At 41.4% G+C, this 21,635-nt stretch overlaps 1 protein-coding gene across 1 annotated transcript; it reads right to left on the reverse strand.

Annotated features, from left to right (window-relative positions):
- Window positions 1-1,911: 1,911 nt before the first annotated feature.
- LOC130848803 (serine/arginine-rich splicing factor 4-like) lies at window positions 1,912-4,174 on the reverse strand. The gene is given in 2 exon segments (XM_057727192.1): window positions 1,912-3,440; window positions 4,085-4,174. Coding segments are annotated over 2 exon segments (1,443 nt in total). The 3' UTR covers window positions 1,912-2,087.
- Window positions 4,175-21,635: the final 17,461 nt, after the last annotated feature.

The raw sequence follows: 21,635 nt of genomic DNA on the forward strand, positions 1-21,635 counted from the left end.
TTCAGGGTCTTTTTCATTTCCATACAAATCGTAAGATTTCTTGTTCTAGTTCTGTGAAAAATGCCATTGGTAATTTGATAGGGATTCCATTGAATCTGTAGATTGCTTTGGGTAGTACAGTTATTTTCCCAATGTTGATTCTTCCAATCCAAGAACATGGTATGTCCCTCCATCTGTTTGTGTCATCTTTGATTTCTTTCATCAGTGGCTTATAGTTTTCTGCATACAGGTCTTTTGCCTCCTTCGGCAGGTTTATTCCTAGGTATTTTATTCTTTTTGTTGCAGTGGTAAATGGGAGAGTTTCCTTAATTTCTCTTTCTGCTCTTTCATTGTTAGTGTATAGGTATGCAAGAGATTTCTGTGCATTAATTTTGTATCCTGCTACTTTAATAAATTCATCAATTAGTGCTAGTGGTTTTCTGGTAGAGTCTTTAGGGTTTTCTATGTATAATATCATGTCATCTGCAAAGAGTGCTAATTTTACTTCTTCTTTTCCAATTTGGATTCCTTTGATTTCATTTTCTTCTCTGATTGCTGTGGCTAAAACTTCCAAAACTATGTTGAATAATAATGGTGAGAGTGGGCACCCTTGTCTTGTTCCTGTTCTTAGAGGGAATTCTTTCAGTTTTTCACCATTTAGAATGATGCTGGCTCTTGGCTTCTCATATATGGCTTTTATTATATTGAGGTAATTTCCTTCTATACCCATTTTCTGGAGAGTTTTGATCATAAATGGATGTTGAATTTTGTCAGAAGCTTTTTCTGCATCTATTGAGATTATCATATGGTTTTTATCCTTCAATTTGTTGATATGATGTATCACGTTGATTGATTTGTGTATATTGAAGAATCCTTGCATCCCAGGGATAAACCCCACTTGATCATGGTATATGATTTTTTTAATGTGTTGTTGGATTCTGTTACCTAGTATTTTGTTGAGAATTTTTGCATCTATATTCATCAGTGATATTGGCCTATAATTTTCATTTTTTGTGATGTCTTCGCCTCTTCTGGTATCAGTGTGATGGTGACCTCATAGAATGAGTTTGGGAGTGTTCCTCCTTCTGCTATATTTTGGAGAGTTTGAGGAGGATAGGTGTTAACTCTTCTCGAAATGTTTGATAGAATCCGCCTGTGAATCCATCTGGCCCTGGGCTTTTGTTTGTTGGGAGATTTTTAATCACAGCCTCAATTTCCGTCCTTGTGATTGGTCTGTTCATAGTTTCTATTTCTTCCTGGTTCAGTCTTGGAAGATTGTATTTTTCTAAGAATTTATCCATTTCTTCCAGGTTATCCAATTTATTGGCATATAGCTGCTTGTAGTAGTCTCTCATGATTTTTTTTTTTTTTAAGCAAAAATAGTCTTTATTCAAATTTAATGGAAACAGGGGTCACTATACTTTGCAAGACGGGGAAAAATAAAATTTAAAAAAATTCTTTTCTTTTCTTTTTTAATATAAAACAATATAATCACAATACCAGAATATGGAACTCTACAGTTTATTTTCTATGGGTTACTGCAGGTATCAATTTTCCTCGACTGTGCTATTCACAACTTTGTTAAGTCCCAAAATATGAAACCAAAGTGGTAGGAAACGTAAGACTTAGCACTTTCACTAAATGGCATACATCAAAGGGCATCGATTCAAGGGCAAAACAGTTGAACTCACCATACCTACCTATGTCATCATTCCAGCCTTAAAGCCATCCAGGTACTGAGCTCCCTTGTGGAAAGGCCAGGCCTGAAAGCCAATGCATTTTGGATATTCTACTGTGGGCCATGAGTAAAGGGGGTTTTCAAAGAGAAGATTGTTTTCAGTCGAGCAGGAAGGCCTGACGCCAGGAGGCTTTACCGAGAGAAAGCACTTAGATTTAACAATTGTAGACACACCATTAGGGAAGTTAAAAATGTACAGCAGTGACATATGTTCTACTTCAATCACTTGTGCTACGGCTACCAAACATGTACAAAAGACTTCTTGGGTAGTTCCAGCTGTGGTTGTAGCCAGTTAGGACCTTGAGTGGGACCTAGATCTAGACCGGGAGGGCGATCTGGACCCAGACCTGGATCTAGACTTGGACCGAGATCAGGTTTTTGACGCGGACTTTGATCTGGAGCGTGATTCTGACGGAAGGTTTGGTTTTGATTTGGAATTGGACCTCGACCTGGACCGGGTCTCCTGATTGGCACCAGCATCCTCACTCTCCACTCGGCCTTCCCTCTGGCCAGACTCGGACTTGGCACGTTCCCACTCCTTCGAGCCCGAGCGGGATCTCGATCTGGACTGGGAGCGGTCGGTGTCTTCCTTCTTCTTCTTGCTGCTGCCTGACTTGCTGTCTCGCTTGCTGCCTCGTTTTCGGCTCCTCTCGCTCTTGCTGCGGCTCCGGCTGCGGCTCTCCTCCCTGCTTCTCTTCCTCACCTTCCTCTTGTCCTTGCTTTTGCTGCGGCTGCGGCTGCGGCTCCCTCCTTGGCTGCGGCTGCGGCTGCGGCTCTTATGCAGGCTCTTCTCCTGGCTCCGGCTCTTCTCCTTGCTTCTGCTTCTGCTCACGCTGCCCCGCTTCTCCTCCGCACCCCTCTCCTGACTGCGGCTTCTACTCTTGCTCTTACTTTTATGCCTGCTGGGGCTGCGGCTTTTGGACTTGCCTGTGCTGTCGTTGTTCTGGACCTTCTCCTCCGCCTGGTCCTTGCTCTTGCTGCGGCACTTGTCGGCGCTGCGGCTGCGGCTGCGGCTCTTCTCCTTGCTGGGGCTGCGGCTCTTCTCCTTCTTGCTGCGGCTGCGGCTCTGGCTGCGGCTGCGGCTCTTGCTCCGGGAACAGGAGCCTGACCTGGATCGCGATCTACTCTTAGAATGACTGCTTTTGCTGCTGCCGCTTCGGCTTCTGCTCTTACGAGAATGTCTGCTTCGAGAGAGAGACCTTGAGTGACTCCGGCTCCTGGAGTAGCACCGGCGTCGTCTAGAACCAGGCTTGTCTTCAACTAATCTGATTTTTCTGCCATTGACTTCAGTTCCATCTAACTTTTCCAAAGCTCTTTTCATATCAGAGTAAGACACAAATTCAATCACCCCTTCATTTTTGCGTCCCTTGTGAGCGTCTGCCTAGGTCACCTCTCCTGCCTGACTCATATAATCCTTTAGGTCTTGCCAGCTGCACCGACTTGACAAATTCTCCACAATAAGTCTGTATTCTATGCGGGTAGGAAGGCCATATTTATCTCGGCCACTTCTTCTATAACCATATCCACTGCGTCCAGAACCGTAACTGCCATCTCGTCGTGGGCTGCGGGCATGCTCAACAATTACTCGCTCACCACAAAGGTCTTTGCCATTCAGTTCATATACAGCATCATCTGCATCTCGCAGATCATCAAACTCCACAAACCCATATCTTTGTCCTAAAACTGTGCCACATGCTTTTCTTTGTATGTGGACATGACAGTCCTCAGCCAACCATCAGCAGGATGTGAGTTTTGTTTTCCCAATGTGGTGAGCCATTCCCACATTCACTCATTTTCCTTGCAAGAACCGAACCTCTCCATGGCTGGTCAGGATTAGCGATGTTGCTGTAGCCAAGGAAAAATTTTCATCTGTTGAAGTTAACCCATGGGGTGGCTTGAACCCTGAAACTAGGGTCAACAGCACTGTACTTTAAGGGCGGAGCCCTTAAATCTACCCCGTGCTCACTGAGTGGCAGAGCTGGGGTGCGACTTCAGGGCTCACCAGTACCCAGTCTGGGGCTCTTTTCACATTGGCAAACTGGCAGTTCCCGCACACCAAGAGTTCTCTGCTTAGAGCTAATGTGGATTCCTGGTCTGTACACGTTGGCCACAGCTCAGTCTGCACTTGATCTTTCCCCACCTCAGATAAGCCAGGCTGTATTAACATTTTTTTGATACAGCGGGGTAAAGTCTCCAGAGGAAAAATGAAATTGATCTTGGGACAGGTGAAGCACCTCTAAGCTTGGGGTATGTGACAACCAGGTTACTTTCACTCGTCTTTTGGTTCCCATTAGCCAGTGTCAGCCATCTGGTCCTTCCGAAAACATGTGTGGGTTCAGAACATAACCGACCATTCTTCAGATCCACCTCCAGGATCTTCCCGTAGCCCTTAAAGAAGCGCTCCACATCGCGCTCCTGGACCTGGTAGCTCAGGCGGCCGATGCACACCCGTGGCATCCCGGCAACAGCGGCGGCGGCTTGGCCCGGCCCCAGCCCCCTTAGGCGGCGGCCAGCCTCTCATGATCTTTTGTATTTATGTGGTGTCCGTTGCTACTTCTCCTTTTTCATTTCTAATTCTGTTGATTTGCATCTTCTCCCTTTTTTTCCTGATGAGTCTGGCTAATGGTTTATCAATTTTGTTTATCTTCTGAAAGAACCAACTTTTAGTGTCATTAATTTTTGCTATTGTTTCCTTCCTTTCTTTTTCATTTTTTTTTTGATCTGATCTTTATGATTTCTTTCCTTCTGCTCACTTTGGGGTTTCTTTGTTTTTCTTTCTCTAATTGTTTTGGGTGTAAAGTTAGGTTGTTTATTCGATATTTTTCTTGTTTCTTAAGATAGGACTGTATTGTTATAAACTTCCCTCTTAGAACTGCTTTTGCTGCGTCCCATAGGTTTTGGGTTGTTGTGTTTTCATTGTCATTTGTTTCTAGATTTTTTTTATTTGATTTCTTTAATGATGTCTTGGTTGTTTAATAGTGTATTGTTTAGCCTCCATGTGTTTGTATTTTTTGCAGTTTTTTTTCTTGTAATTGATACCGTCTCATGGTGTTGTGGTCAGAGAAGATGCTTGATATGATTTCAATTTTCTTGAATTTACCAGGGCTTGATTTGTGACCCAAGATGTGATCTATCCTGGAAAATTTTCTGTGTGCACTTGAGAAGAAATTGTATTCTGTAGTTTTTTGATGGAATGTCCAATAAATATCTACTAAGTCAAGATGGTCTAATGTATCATTTAAAGCTTGTGTGTCCTCATTTATTTTCTGTTTGGATGATTTGTCCATTGATGTAAGTGGGGTGTTAACGTCTCCTACTGTTATTGTGCTACTGTCGATGTCCCCTTTTAGGGCTGTTAGCATTTGCCTTATATATTGAGGTGCTCCTATGTTGGGGGCATAGATATTTACAATTGCTATATGTTCTTCTTGGATAGATCCCTTGATCATTATGTAGTGTCCTTCCTTGTCTCTTGTAATAGTCTTTACTTTAAAGTCTAATGTGTCTGATATGAGTATTGCTACTCCAGCTTTCTTTGGACTTCCATTTGCATGGAATATCTTTTTCCATCCCTTTACTTTCAGTCTATATGTATCCCTTGGTCTGAAGTGGGCTTCTTGTAGGCAGCATATAGAAGGGTCTTGTTTTTGTATCCATTCAGCCAGTCTGTGTCTTTTGGTTGGAGCATTTACTCCATTTACATTTAAAGTGATTATTGACATGTGTGTTCCAATTACCATTTTCTGAATTGTTTTGGGTTTGTTTTTGTAGGTCTTTTCCTTCTCTTGTGTTTGCTACTTAGAAAAATTCCTTTAGCAATTGTTGTAAGGCTGGTTTGGTGGTGCTGAATTCTCTTAACTTTTGCTTGTCTGTAAAGCTTTTGATTTCTCCGTTGAATCTGAATGAGGTTCTTGCTGGGTAGAGTATTCTTGGCTGTAGGTTTCTCTCTTTCAGGACTTTCAGTTTATCCTGGCATTCCCTTCTGGCCTGCAGAGTTTCTCCAGAAAGGTCAGCTGTTATCCTTATGGGTTTTCCCTTATATGTTCTTTGTTGCTTTTCTCTTGCTGCTTTTAATATCTTTTCTCTGTGTTTAATTGTCATTAGTTTGATCAATATGTGCCTTGGTGTATTTCTCCTTGGGTTTATTCTGTATGGGATTCTCTGTGCTTCTTGGACTTGGTTAATTATTTCCTTTCCCATGTTGGGGAAGTTTTTCAGTATAACCTCTTCAAATATTTTCTCAGATCCTTTCTTTTTTTCTTCTTCTTCTGGGATGCCTATAATTCGAATGTTGGTTCACTTAATGTTATCACTGAGGTCTCTGAGACTGTCTTCCATTCTTTTTATTCTTTTTTTTTTTCCTGCTCTGTGGCAGTTATTTCCCCCATTCTATCTTCCAACTCACTTATTCGTTCTTCTGCCTCAGCTATTCTGCTAGTTATAACATCTAGAGTATTTTTAATTTCAGTTATTTTCTTGTCCATTGCTGTTTGTTCTTTAGTTCTTCTGAGTCCTTATTAACTGTTTCTTGTATTTTCTGTATTTTGTTATCAAGATTTTGTATCATTTTTACTATCATTACTCTGAATTCTTTTTCAGGCATTTTTCCTATTTCCTCTTCATTTATTTGGTCTTGTGGGTTTTTTTCCTGCTCCTTTGCCTGCATGGTGTTTCTTTGTTTTCTCATGGTTATCCAAACTTCAGAGGTTACTTGTTCTGGCAATAAAGGGGTTTCAGGAAGACTGTCCAAGCCCCAGACTAATGGCAGAGTGTTGAGTCAAACAAATACTAAGTCAAGGAAACACATACATGTATAAGACACACAAATACTGAATCCAATAGAACATAAGGCACTAGAAAGACCTGACAGAAGAACCCCAGTATGCTATCAGACATTCAAAGGGAAAACCAACAGAAATTCAAAACCAAAACAGAACAAAACAGAAACAAAAGCAAAAACAAACAAACAAACAAACAAATAACACCACACATGCACAAACACAAATCCAGGGAGATATTGAAAGCTAGGATCAAATATAATAAAGAGCTAGAGTTCCACCAGACTGAAGATTCTCAGAATGAAATGAGACAGTTATACGTAGAACTAAGATAAAGACCAAAGCATAATAATAAATACCAAAGCAGTGTGTCATCTGGATAATAAAGCAAGGAGACAGAGCAGACTGATAATATTGCTTATAAGTATGTTAAGATAAAATAAACTAAAGAAGGATAGAAGACAGGGCAACAGAAGAGCGTAGTGTGACTGGAAATATGAAAATAAAAAGAAAGAAATAGAAATGTATAAAAGATAGAGATGAAAAGACAGTAGGAGAGATACAGTCAGCCCTACAAAAGGCTTAGCTAGAAATATAAATATAAAAAGGCTGAAAATAAAAATAGAATAAAAAATAGAATGAAAAATATGTTATAAAACACGTAGATCCCTTAGGATTAAGATCATAATTAATAATAAAAAAAAAAAGGAAACTAGAATTGACCCCAGAATGGACCAGTTCAATAGAATCTATGCTAATATTTCTGTTTCCTTGGGGTCTCAGCTGTAAGTGTCCTTCTACCCACCCTGGGTTTTTTGTATTATTCTGTGACCAGCAGAGCTTCCTTTATTGTTCATCTGTAAGTGCTGGTGTGTGGGGAGAGAGAGGGTACAATAGTGGTTCCTTCCCCTGGGAGTGAGTGAGCAGTGGCACCCTGTCTGGGACAAGGTGGTTCAGTCGGGTGTGGTGGTGCCTGTTGCAGAGGGACGCTGGTGGCTCAGGTGTAAACAGAATGTCTCCAGAGCTGGGCCACTCTTCAGTCTTTTTTTTTATTTTTTTAATTTTATTTATTTATTTATTATTTTTGGGGGGGTACACCAAGTTCAACCATCTATTTTTATACACATATCCCCGTATTCCCTCCCTTCCTTGACTCCCCCCTCCAAGTCCTCTCCACCCTCCCCGCCCCAGTCCTCTAAGGCATCTTCCATCCTCGAGTTGGACTCCCTTTGTTATACAACAACTTCCCACTGACTATCTATTTTACAGTTGGTAGTATATATATGTCTGTGCTACTCTCTTGGTTCGTCTCAGCTTCCCCTTCACCCTCCGCCCCCCCCCCCCAAACCTCGAGTTCTCCAGTCCATTCTCTGTATCTGCTTCCTTGTTCTTGTCACTGAGTTCATCAGTACCATTTTTAGATTCCATATATGTGAGTTAGCATACAATATTTGTCTTTCTCTTTCTGACTTACTTCACTCTGTATGACAGACTGTAGTTCTATCCACCTCATTACATATAGCTCCATCTCATCCCTTTTTATAGCTGAGTAATACTCCATTGTGTATATATGCCACATCTTCTTTATCCATTCATTTCACTCTTCAGTCTTTTGGCTCTCGGCTGCAGCCACTCTAAGCCAGTCCCGCCCGGGGGCCTTGGTTATCCCTGAATGCATTAGCTAGGCCCACAGGGGTCCTTCCTCTGTCCGTCACAGGCACCGAGAGAGAGGCTGCACCCACGGCTCCTCCCCCACTGCTTGTGAGTCAGCAGTATCCAGCTACCACTACGGTCTCGCAGTTCTCTGCGGTAGACACTCCTCGCTGTGGACCTCTTCCCTCCTGTCCCCTCAGTCCGTCTCGCCACTGCCAACAATGTTTCTCACCCTGAACCAGCTCTCCGGTTCCCAAGCTCCCACTCCCAGATGCCCTGTCCAGCTGTGAATCATCATCTCATTCCAGGCACTCTGAGCCATGGTGCGGACCCTCTGTGTTTTTCTCACTTCCTCCTGTCTGCCACAGCTCAGCTGCTTCACCCTCTTTGAAAGTCGCAAATGCCTCCCTACCAGTTATGTCGGGATATTAGCAGTCCTTTCTGGTGTCTGAGGTCGTTTGCTGGTGTTCAGCTGGTTCTCTGTGGGAATTATTGCATCTTTTGGTGTATTCCTAATGTATCTGTGGAGAAGGATGTATTCCATGTCCTTCTACTTCGTCACCATCTTTCTTCAACCCCCCAATATATGTTTAATGCTAAAAATTTCTCCCTGAGTGTTGTTTTTACTGCATTTCATAAACTTTGATATGTGTTGAGTTTTCATTTTATTTCAGTTCAAAATACTTTATATAGTCCCTTGTGATTTCTTCTTTGACCCATGGTTTCTTTATGTGTGTGTTGTTTAATGTATAAATATTTAGAGAATTCTGGGTCGATGGTTTTTTCTTTCAGCATTTTAAAGATGTTGCTCCACTTTCTTCTGACTTATATTGTACTCAAAGAGAAATCTCCTGTCATTCTTACCTCTGTTCCTCTATATGTGATACGTCTTTTTTGTTTTTTAATCCAGATTTTTAAAAAACTTTTGTTTTATCATGGGTTTTAAGTAATCTGATTTTGATATGCCTTGGTATACTTTTTGTAATGTTTCTTCTTTTTAACTTCTTCGGTCTGTGTCTATAGTTTTCACCAAATTTTGAAAAAAAATTTCATTATTTCTTCAATTTTTTTCTACATCTTCTTCCTCTTTCCTTTTCCTCTCATTTATGGCCATCAATTACACATATATTAGAATACTTGAAGTTCTTCCACAGTTTATTTATACTTTGGTCATTTTTTTCAATAATTTTTCTCTCTGTATTTCATGTAGAATATTTCCATGGTTATTCTTATTACTATTTACTAAACTTTTCTTCTACAGTGTCTAATCTACTCAATATTTTTAAAATTAATTAATTAATTTATTGGCTGTGTTGGATCTTTGTTGCTGTTGCGCAGGCTTTCTCTAGTTGTGGAGAGTGGGGGCTACTCTTTGATGCAGTGTGCAGGCTTCTCATTGCAGTGGCTTCTCTTATTGTGGAGCATGAGCTCTAGGCACGAGGGCTTCAGTAGTTGTGGCATGTGGGCCTCAATAGTTGTGGCTCAAGGGCTCTAGAGCGCAGGTTCAGTAGTTGTGGTGCACGGGCTTAATTGCTCCTCAGCATGTGGGATCTTCCTGGACCAGGGCTCAAACCTGTGTCCCCTGCATTGGCAGGTGGATTCTTAACCACTGCGCCACCAGGGAAGCCCTGATCTTAATATTTTTGACTGCATTTTTTCATCTTAGGTGTATTTTTGAGCTATAAAAGTTCAATTTGGATATTTTAAAAATATCTTTTATGTCTCTCCTTGTCACGCCCGTGATTTCCACTATCTTCTTGAGTATATGGAATGCAACAGTTATTTTAATGTCTTTGTTTAATAATTCTTTCATCTGTACCATTTCTGGGTCTTTTTCTATTGATTTTTTTTATCCTCATGGATCATATTTTTTGCTTGTTTGTATGTCTGATAGTTTTTCATTGGATGCTAAGAATTTACATTGTATGTTTTTGGGTGCTAAATTTTTCATACTCCTTTAAATGTTTTTGTGCTTTGTTCAGGGATGTAGTTAAGGATCAAACAGTGTGATTCTTTTGAGGCTTGCTTTCAAACTTTGTTAAATGGGATCAGGCAATCTTTTACATGGGGCTAATTTGGCAATACTCTTTTGAATACTCTTTCTGGTACCACAACATATTACAGGTTTCTCAACTCTAATTATTTATTTATTTGTTTGTTTGTTTTTGGCTGTGTTGGGTCTTTGTTGCTGCACACGGGCTTTCTCTAGTTGAGGAGAGCAGGGGCTACTCTTTGTCGTGGTGCGCAGGCTCTAGGCATGCAGGCTTCAATAGTTATGGCTCACGGGCTCTAGAGTGAAGGCTCAGTAGTTGTGGTGCACGGGCTTAGTTGCTCCCTGGCACGTGGAATCTTCCCAGACCAGGGATCAAATCCATGTCTCCTACATTGGCAGGTGGATTCTTAACCACTGTGCCACCTGGGAAGTCCTCTCCACTCTAATTTTTGATAATACAAACTATTCCCAGCCCTGCATGAGCTTTGGGAGTTGTTTCTCCTGTTCTTTTCCAGTGGGTCTTTCTCCTACCTCAGCTAGTTTCCTCATATGTAAGCACTAATCAGTATGTAGCCGAAGTATCAAGGGGAACCCTCTGCAGAGCTCTGGAACTATTTCTATCTACAAATCTGTTTCCTCTGATACCATGCTCTGTGAACTCTAGCTGCCTTGGGCTTCCCAAACTCCTCAACTCAGGGAGACCCCTTTGCCTGGGACTCCTCTTTCTGTTCTTTGTCCAGGAAACTCTTTCTAGGCATCAATCTGGCACAACCATAGGACTCCCATTGTTTGTTTCTTCTCTCTCAGCGGACTCTGTCATTTACTGACTATTTTCCAATGTCTAAAACCATATACTTTGTTTTTAAATTGTTTAAGGAGGGAGGATAACTTTAGTCATTTGATTGGAAGTAGAAATGGACATAAAAATAACTTAAGATGAGATTGCTTAAAGATATGACTTTTGAAGAAGACTTACATCCAAAAAAATAATGTCATGGTCACAAAAACCTGGAGAATGGAAATGTAGGATATAGTAGGGAGAAAGTGACTAATATCAATATGTCTAAAATCTGTATAATCTGCTCTACCCTGCCTCAGATTAGAAGTCCACACTAGACCCTTCTGAAAGCTCTACTGGAGCAGGACACAGAAGCCTTCATCATCACTGGGTGCTGGGTATTACCTTACTCTTGGTTCTAGGGAACCCACTGCCCCAATCTGCTAGAAATAGATGAAGTCATCAAGCAGGGTTGGGCCTGGGCCCCTGGTCACAGCGGATTTTCCAGTCTCCCTTGAAGACTATTTCTGCCTGTGTTTCCAGGGAAACAGGCCTGAGCCCCATGAGGCCTCCTAACACCTCAACACTGAAACTCAAGACTGAGAAGTGAAGCCATCCTCCAGTGCCTCACTTCTGCCCATTGGGATCATGATTAACTCTGTGGCAGCAGAGTTATGATAAATGATTTTCTTTCCTTACAGTAATTCAGATCTCCTGGGTAGAGCAGCTCTGCTGGGACAAGGAATAAGAGTTGGGCAGCTCCCTGTATTGCAGGGGAACTAGTGGCCGGAATGCATGAGCACCCCTGGTGATCGCCCTCTGGGGATAGGCAGATGGGGATAGAGTTATCTGTAGGCTAAGCCTCTCTCGCAGGCCTAGAATCCTCATTTTAAAAGTCTGGCTAAACAGCCTAGAAGATCCTTTCTTTATATCTTCTTGAAACTCAATATAATTTCCTTTTGGTTTCTTTTCATTGAGGCAGAGTCCATAGCAGCCAGTGCTAAGGAAGTGCAGCCAGGTGGGCCTGACAATGAAGGGCTCTTCTTCAGGGCCAATTATGAAGGCTTCTATAATGATGATAGATTATCATAGTGATGACAAATGCCAGGCATCATCTCTGTGCACTTTGCTTAGAAGGCCTTGTAGATTGCAGGCAGTAAGCATATGTGTGTCCATTATGTCTGCTGAATCAGCTGCAATGCCTAATGTAAGTCAGGACACACAGTAGGCACACAGGAAATGCTCACTGAATGAATAAGCAGAGAGGGTTCTATGGTTGTCATGGGCTTGGAGATGGATGCATTCATTGAGCTCTTCCTGGGTGCGTGGCACCAAAATTATGGCACATGAAACTAAAAATGACATCTCACCTGCCGCAAGGAGCTTTCCAGTGTGGGGCAAAGAACTATAGTAGCAAGTAAAAAAAGATTGTAATGTCTACAAAAGCAGTGATTCACAAAACCCAGGAGGAAGAGAACCTTTAATTTGAGCTTCTTCCTTAAATAGTAGCCCTCTGAAGCTAATGCTTGTCTGTTTTCTAATCACATGTTCTAGAACCCTTCCTATATTAGGGCCATTTTCTGCATTACAAGTCTCCCCTCCCCTAGGGGGAAGTCAGGCACTCACTTTTCCAGCCTTCCTTTCAGTTGGGGTGTGTATATTCACAGATCCAATTTCTGCCAATCAGATATGCTGATGGGAATCTTTAATTAGGAAAAGAGTGGAGCACGAAAGCAGGGGATATAACCCACTTTCTGATGAAGAAGACTATGGGGCACTTTGTTGTTGGGAGCAGCAGATGCAGTTTTAGGCTTCCAGAGCCCAGTGTCAGGGGTGTGAACTGTGTGCTGTGTCATGTGCCTCAGCGGGGTCTCCATACAAGCCATCTACAGTGCGATCCAAGTGCTGTCCCTGGTTATGTCACCTCCAAGGCTGGCTTTCTGGCACTCCTGGAGATTTTCTGAGCTATCCAGTGTCTTTTAATATCATTTTTCTGCTTTTAGCTGGAGGAGGTTCTGTTATGCGCAACTAAGAACCTGACTAAAAAAACTCCATTATTGGCTGATAAGGGCCAGTGTTTCCTTTCTAAGTGAATGCAAAGAGAACTCATTTGTTTGTTCTGTGACTTAAAGTATAACTCTCTAAGGGCTGCTGAGCCAGAATGAGCGAGTAGGTCCCAAACTACTCTTGGAGTTAGCATACTTCTCACTTTTGAAAGCTTCCTTGCAGTTTCTGCAATCTAAATGTAATGGGCATGAATGCTCTTATGCCTGCATCCCCCATTTTTATTAGTATACCTGGATGCACCACCTGAGGTGTACAGTCATCCAGACCCTTCCTCTCCTTCGCTTCCCAGTGACAAACTTTCAGAAGCTGACCTAGTTGTTGTGGTGTAAATGACTGCCCTTCTTCCCATCTCCGCTGCTGCTTCCTTAGCTTAGACCTCCATCTATTGTATTTGTCTCCCAGTTCAGTCCATGTCTCCAGCTTCTTCACATTTTAGGCCATCTTCCATGCCACTGAATTTAATCAGGTCACCCTTCCTTCCAAGATAAAACCCTTCAGTGGCTCCCTATTTCTTGTAGAATAATGTCCAAGCGCCTTTGTGATCTTGCCCCAGAAAATCATTTAAAATTCACTCCCTGCTATGCCCTCATCACCTCTTGTGTCTAGCCACCCACCAGTCACCAAGCGCCAGGTTCTCATAACTGTATCTCAGTGTGCACTACTCTCTTTTCTTGAAATGTCCTTTGTCACATTATGCATTTGGCATACTCCTACTCATACCTCAAGATTTAGTGTGAATGCCACCAACCCTAGGAAATGGTTTCTGCCATTTCCATCAAAGTGTAGCACTTCTTTTTCTGTGCTCCCAGCCTTTCTTCCGTGCATTTCCCCATCCTTCTGATATAGCACTTACCACATTTTTGTGTTTATTGACTCCTACGTGTGTATATGTTCCCACTAGATGGTGAGGTTGTGAGGCATAGGGGCAGAGTCCTCTTCATCTCTGCATCTTCAGGACCAAGGACAGTGCCTGGCAGTTAGCAGATATTCAGGTGATGCGAAATTAGCAAATTAATTAATAATAAAAGCACTTTCAGGAAAGAATCTTGAAACTAGTCCAAAACATTGGCAACCTGAATTCCCAAATAGAGGCTCTTATTAAAATAGTAAGATTCTAGTCACTCCGGCCACAGCTCTCCCCTCTCCAGTGAATCGTGTGCATCCCCCAAGGGGAATCTTTCTGTACAGACAGCCTAAAGGCAGACCCAGAAAAGGAAATGAAGAACCTGCTAATTTACAAACACCTAGGTATTTCGAATAGTAATTAACACAAAGCTCACTAATAGTTAGGGAGTAATTAATAGCTAAACGTTGGCATTTAACAAAATCCTTTTCCCGTTTTCTACCCAAGCAATGATTTTAAGCTGAGGATGCTCAAAATGGCTTGAAACGGGAGGAAATCATTCCAGACACCACGTGTATTTAAAAGGAAGTGTTGCTGGTGAGCGTCCTCATTGCCATCATTAACCACAATAGGAACGGCCAGCGTTTACTGAGCCCCCGCCAGCCAAGGCAGAGGTGTGGAATTAAAGGCAGGCCCGCATTCACAAAAATCTCTCATACGAAAATAAATTACCCCTGCAAAGCAAGTGAGTTTAGAGGGAGGTGGGTGATCATTTACAATCCAAAGAGACCCTGTGCTATACAAAAGGATCTCCCACAGGGCTCCTTTAAATAAGAAACTGCTAGGGAGCACTTAAAATATCATTGAGTTTATAAGGAATCGATTAAGAACCAATTCTTTCAGAAACCAATCTATTGCACAACGGGGGTGTAGCCACCTTTAGAATTGCTGCTCCAACCTTTGCCTTGCCATCAACCTTTGTCAGCAACCATTACACAGCAACAGCATGTAAAGGAAATTGCATAGATAGGGTCAGGAGACCTGGATTTGAAACTGGCTTTTGACCATGCTGGTTCAGCGTCAGTGTTCTCACCTGGAACGGGGGCCAATGGTCTTGGGGGCAAGGATTAAAAAAGAATATGTGTTTGAAATAGCCCATGACATGGGTGGTTATTCACTCGTGTTAGTTTGCTAGGGCTACCATAACAGAGTACCACAAACTGAACGGCTTAAACAACAGAAATTTATTGTCTCATAGTTCTGAAGGCTAGGTTGATTCCTTCTGAAGTCTGTGCCATGACTCTCTCCTAACTTCTGGTGGTTTGCTCACAATCCTTTGTGTTCCTTGTCTTTCTGCTGCATTACTACAATCTCTGCCTTTATCATCACACTTCATCTTCTCTGTGTGCATGTCTACTACGACACAGTCTTTAACTAATTACATCTGCAATGACCCTATTTCCAAATAAGGTCACATTCTAAGATACTGAGTGTTAAAACTTTAACATATAAATTTTGAGAGAACACAACTTAATCCATAACAACTCATTATTGTTCCAGCCTTAAGTCACTGAAATGACAGAGAAGCTGTGTTTTTTCTTTGCAGATATTTTGCTTTTCTTGGCTAAGATGTTGCCATGTGAAAGGCATTTTTATAGAAAGGACAGCAAGCCACAAAAAGGAGATCTTGAACATAGACATCAAGACAAAAGGGAAACTTGAGGAGAGAGCAGATCAGGCAACAGCTCCAATAGCGGTTTTCTTCTTCCTGATAGACTTTTATCTCTTCCTTCTTAGGAAAAGGACTGTGCTCACCAGGGAACTGGTCACATTCTCCTTGCCACATGAGGAGTATGAAGGAGGTCTGGCACTCTATTCTTATCATGACTCACTTTTTGCAGGAAGAAGATTTCTCACACCCAGCGGAACTATCCTTCTCTCAGATGGAGAAGGCTCTCTGCCTCTAGGGTTCTGCCAAACCAGCCACAGCAGCAACGAATTGGTCATTTCCTCCCGTATGGCTTCCAATAAACTAAAAAAACAAAAAACAAAAAGGCCCAGCTGATGCTGTTGTCCCATAGATTATATTATCATTGGATTGGTGGCCAGAGGCTGGAAAAAATAATTTGGGGAGCTTTAAAGTCTGGGGCACATTTGTCCTGTAGTCTGGTCTTCACATAGTTACCCTTGGATATTGGGGTAGATTGATTGTGGTAATGACCTAATTTGTTCCCACCTCCTGTATCCAGGCATTTAATAATGTTCTCCCACACTGACTTTTGGCATAGCTACGTGTCTTGATTTGGCCAAAGGGAGCAGCTTGAAAAGTGCTTGTACATTGGGGATGGTCCTCTTGCTGCTCTTGCAACCTTTGCTGCTTCCACCAAACAGTCAAGCTCAAGCTAGCCTCCTGGAGGAAGAGACACTACATGAGCAGAGATAAGCTCTCCCAGCTGAGCCTTTACAGACTAGCCAGCTGCCAGCCAACTCCACAGCTGATCGTAGATGTATAAGTGCCCAGAGTCTGGCCCCAGGCTGGAAGAACCACTCAGGCAAAGGAGGCCCAAACTGCAACCTCTCAGAATTGTGAGCTACAGTAATCTTTTTCTTTCCCTTTATCTTTTTGTTGTTGTTGTAAGCCATTTGTTTTTGAAGTGTTTTATTATGCAGCAAAAGTTAACTGACACAGGTATTTTCCTAAGCCTTCTTCTAGAGTCTAGTGCCACTGGTGAGATCATGTGTGTTGGGATTTTAGGGACAGTTTTCTATCTAGCCAGGTGTAATTTGAGTGAACTGGGCTAGGAAGTGAAATATATCAGGGGTCCCAAACCTTTTTGGCACCAGGGACTGGTTTTGTGGAAGACAACTTTTCATGGACTGGGCAGGGGGTTGGGGGGGTATGCTTGAGGCAGTTATATGAGTGATGGGGAGATGGTTCAGCTGGTAGTGTGAGTGATGGGGAGCAATGAGTAGCAATAGATGAAGCTTCGCTTGCTCACCCACTGCTCACCTCCTGCTGTGCAGCCTGGTTCCTAACAGGCTGCAGACTGGTAATGGTCCATGGCCCAGGGGTTGGGACCACTGGGATATATTACCAATCATGCTCTGTGCCCTTGGGGAGCACAGGCATTGGAGTCAAACTGACCTTGATTCAAATCATGGCACTGTGTCAGTGTGAAGTAACAGCTATAATAACATCAAAATCTCAATGGCTGCACTGTATTTCTCTCCTATATCACAGCTCATCTATACATTTATGTATTTGATGTCCTATACATTTGTGATGATCTGCAGAGCTGGCTGGGGGATGGCTAGTCTAAGAGGACTCAGCTGGGATGGCTTGTGTCTGCTCCCTGTGGTATCTCATTCTCCAGCTGGCTACCTTGTGCACGTGTGTATATCCATGTAGAGATTCAGGGACCCAGGCTCCTTCCTTCTAGTGTGTTCACTGAGTCCTCCACTGGATCCTCTGAATCCAGCCAGGAGACAGGAAAAGAGAAAGAACATGGAGAGACTGGTAGGACATTGTTTAAGGCTGGAAATGCCACAAGTCACTTCCTTCCTCATTTCATTGGCTAGAACTCATCACATGATCCCACCTAGATGTAAAGAGACTGGGAACATGATCCAGAAGTGTGCCAAGGGAAGAGAGAAGATTGGTGAGATCCAGAGTCTGTCTCATTTAGCAATTCATTAACTAGGTACTTGGGCAAGTTATTTAACTTCTCTGATAGTCAATTAGTCCCATGTGGATTATGCAATCTGTGCAGAAGTGGCCTCACTCCAGTCTGTGTTCATTCACTCTGGGAACTGAGGATGTTGAGTGCCACATTACTATGCTGTTGTTTTTCAGAATCAAGCCCTATCTGGAATATCAAGGCCAGGGGGATAGGAATGGACTACCCTGGGTGTAGGTAATGAATGGGTGCATTTTCTCTAGAAATTTTTTTAAACTATAAAATTAACTGAAAGTTGGTCTGTTTTTTATTATTATCTTGTGCAAGCAAGTAATAATAAAATGCTCCTTCCTAAAAGAAAAATTGTATTCTAAGAGCTAAACAATTACTGCATTACCATTAAGATTTAATGATATTATGTAGCTAGAATTGGCCCCTAGCACACAAGGGCCCAGCCACACACTTCAAGAGTATATTAGAGAGTTGAAACTGATTAAAAATCTTCCAGGAAACAAAAGTTCAGGACCAGATGGCTTCACAGGTGAATTCTATCAAACATTTAGAGAAGAGCTAACACCCAACCTTCTCAAGCTCTTCCAAAACATTGCAGAGGAAGGAATACTCTCAAACTCATTCTACAAGGCCACCATCACCCTGATACCAAAACCAGACAAAGATACTACAAAAAAGGAAAACTACAGACCAATATCACTGATGAATTTAGATGCAAAAAATCCTCAACAAAATACTAGCAAACAGAATCCAACAGCACATTAAAAGGATCATACACCATGATCAAGTGGGGTTTATCCCAGGAATGCAAGAATTCATCCATATACACAAATCAATCAATGTGATACACCATATTAACAAATTGAAGGATAAAAACCACATGATCATCTCAATAGATGCAGGAAAGTCTTTTGACAAAATTCAACACCATTTATGTTAAAAACTCTCTAGAAAGTGGGCATAGAGGGAACCTACCTCAACATAATAAAGGCCATATACCACAAACTCACAGCAAACATCATTCTCAATGGTGAAAAACTGAAAGCATTCCCTCTAAGATCAGGAAAAAGACAAGGATGTCCACTCTAGCCACTACTATTCAACATAGTATTGGAAGTCCTTGCAACAGCAATCAGAGTAGAAAAAGAAATAAAAGGAATCCAAATTGGAAAAGAAGTAAAACTGTCACTGTTTGCAGATGACATGATACTATACCTAGAAAATCCTAAAGATGGCACCAGAAAACTACTTGAGCTAATCAATGAATTTGGTAAAGTTGCAGGATACAAAATTAACACACAGAAATCTCTTGTATTCCTATACACTAACAATGAAAGATCAGAAAAATTAAGGAAAAAATCCCATTCACCATTGCAACAAAAAGAATAAAATACCTAGGAATAAATCTAACAAGGAGGTAAAATACCTGTACTCAGAAAATTATGACACCCATGAAAGAAATCAAAGATGACACAAACAGATAGAGAGATACATCATGTCCTTGGATTGGAAGAATCAACACTGTAAAAATGATTATACTACCTAAAGCAATCTACAGATTCAATGCAGTCCCTATCAAATTACCAATGGCATTTTTCACAGGATTAGAACAAAAAATCCTAAAATTTGTATGGAGACACAAAACACCCCAAATAGCCAAAGCAATCTTGAGGGGAAAAAATGGAGCTGAAGGAATCAGACTCCCTGACTTCAGACTATACTACAAAGCTACAGTAATCAAGACAATATGGTACTGGCACAAAAACAGAAATATAGATCAACTGAACAGGTAGAAAGGCCAGAGATAAGCCCAAACTATGGTCAACTAATCTATGACAAAGAAGGCAAGGATATACAATGGAGAAAAGACAGCCTCCTCAATAAGTGGTGCTGGGAAAACTGAACAGCTACATGTAAAAGAATGAAATGAGAACACTTCCTAACACCATACACAAAAATAAACTGAAAATGGATTAAAGACCTAAATGTAAGGCCAGACACTATAAAACTCTTAGAGGAAAACTTATAGGAAGAACATTCTTTGACAGAAATCAGAGAAAGATCTTTTTTGACCCACCTCCTAGAGTAATGAAAATAAAAACAAAAATAAATAAATGGGACCTAATGAAACTTCAAAGCTTTTGCACAGCAAAGGAAACTATAAGCATGATGAAAAGACAACTCTCAGAATGAGAGAAAATATTTTCAAATGAGTCAACAAAGTTTTAACCTCCAAAATATATAAACAGTTCATGCAGCTCAATATCAAAAATATAAACAACCCAATCAAAAAATGGGCAGAAGACCTAAATAGGTATTTCTCCAAAGACATACAGATGGCCAAGAGGCACATGAAAAGCTGCTCAACATCACTAATTATTAGAGAGATGCACATCAAAACTACAATGAGGTATCACCTCACACTGGTTAGAATGGGCATCATCAGAAAATCTACAAACAGTAAATGCTGGAGAGGGAGTGGAGAAAAGGGAACTCTCTTGCACTGTTGGTGGGAATGTAAGTTGACACAGTCACTATGGAGAACAGTATGGAAGTTCCTTGAAAAACTAAAAATAGAATTACCATATGACCCAGCAATCCCACTACTGGGCATATACCCAGAGAGCACCATAATTCAAAAAGATGCATGCACCCCAATGTTCACTGCAGCACTATTTACAATAGCCAGGTCATGGAAGCAATGTCCATCAATAGATGAATGGATAAAGATGATGTGGTATATATATACAATGGAAGATTACTTAGCCATAAAAAGGAATGAAATTGGGACATTTGTAGAGACATGGATGGACCTAGAGACTGTCATACAGAGTGAAGTAAATCAGAAAGAGAAAAACAAATATTGTATATAATGCATATATGCGGAATTTAGAAAAATGGTACAGATCAGCTGGTTTGCAGGGCAGAAACAGAGACCCAGATGTAGAGAACAAACATATGGACACCAAGTGGGGAAAGGGGAGGGGTTGTGGTAGGATGAATTGGGAGATTGGGGTTGCCATACATGCATTACTAATAAGAAAAAAAAATCAAATTGTACACTTTAAATATATGCAATGTATTGTATATCAATCATACCTCAATAAAAAGTTCTTAAAAAAAGAGTACATTAGAGAGGTATTTGGATTTCACATTCATTTGAGCATATTTTCAAATGATCACTCTAGTTGCTCTGTTTCACTGTTTTAAGCTTTTAAACACAATAAAAATCTACAACTGGTCATATAGAATGACAGAACTAGAGAAACTCAAGTTCTGTTTCATCATCTTCACAAGCATTGTTTATTTCTGCTTTACAGCTTAAATGAAAGAATATCTAGTACCATGTGTGTTAGAGATACAAGCTGCTCCCAAAGGGTGCTTGAACTATGCTAAACCATTACAAGCTTATTGGGAGTTCACCAAGTTCACTTCCCTGTAGAATATAGTATCTACTTAAAGGATAAATGTCTTAGTCAGTTTAGGCTGCTATAAAAATACCATAGACTGGGTGGCTTAAACAACAAACATTTATTTCTCACAGTTCTGGAGGATGGGAAGTCCAAGGTGAAGGTGCTGGCCAGTTTGGTTCTTGGTAAGGGCTCTCTTCCTGGCTTACGGATGGATGCCTTGTTGCTGTATTTTCACATGGTAGAGAAAGGAACCTCTAATGTCTCTTCCTCTTCCTATAAGGGCACTGGTCCCATCATGGGGGCTTCACTTTCACGACATCATCTAAAGCCCCACTCCCCAAAGCCCCACCTCCTAATGCCATCACATTGGGGTTAGAGCTTCAACAAATAAATTTGAGGTGGGACACAAACATTTATAATAATAAGTAATGAAATTGTACCATTTTGAAGATAATTTAGGGGGAAGTCAGAAAATGATGTGCTTTGGGTTCAAATTTACTAGCTTAGTCACTGGCCACTCCGCAGAGAATTGGTCTCCACTGTGTTTCCTGGGTCCTCCCAGACATATTAGGATCTTCATAGGAAGCAGGGTGCCTGGACAAGCCTGCAGAATTCCAGGTCTCAGATCTAGACATTGATTGTGGCCTGGACCATACTGTTCACTGGCTGGTGGGGCAAAGCCATGTTGAATCCAAGAGCGTCA

This window comes from Hippopotamus amphibius, chromosome 3 (genome assembly GCF_030028045.1).
Source record: "Hippopotamus amphibius kiboko isolate mHipAmp2 chromosome 3, mHipAmp2.hap2, whole genome shotgun sequence".
NCBI classification, from domain to species: domain Eukaryota; kingdom Metazoa; phylum Chordata; class Mammalia; order Artiodactyla; family Hippopotamidae; genus Hippopotamus; species Hippopotamus amphibius.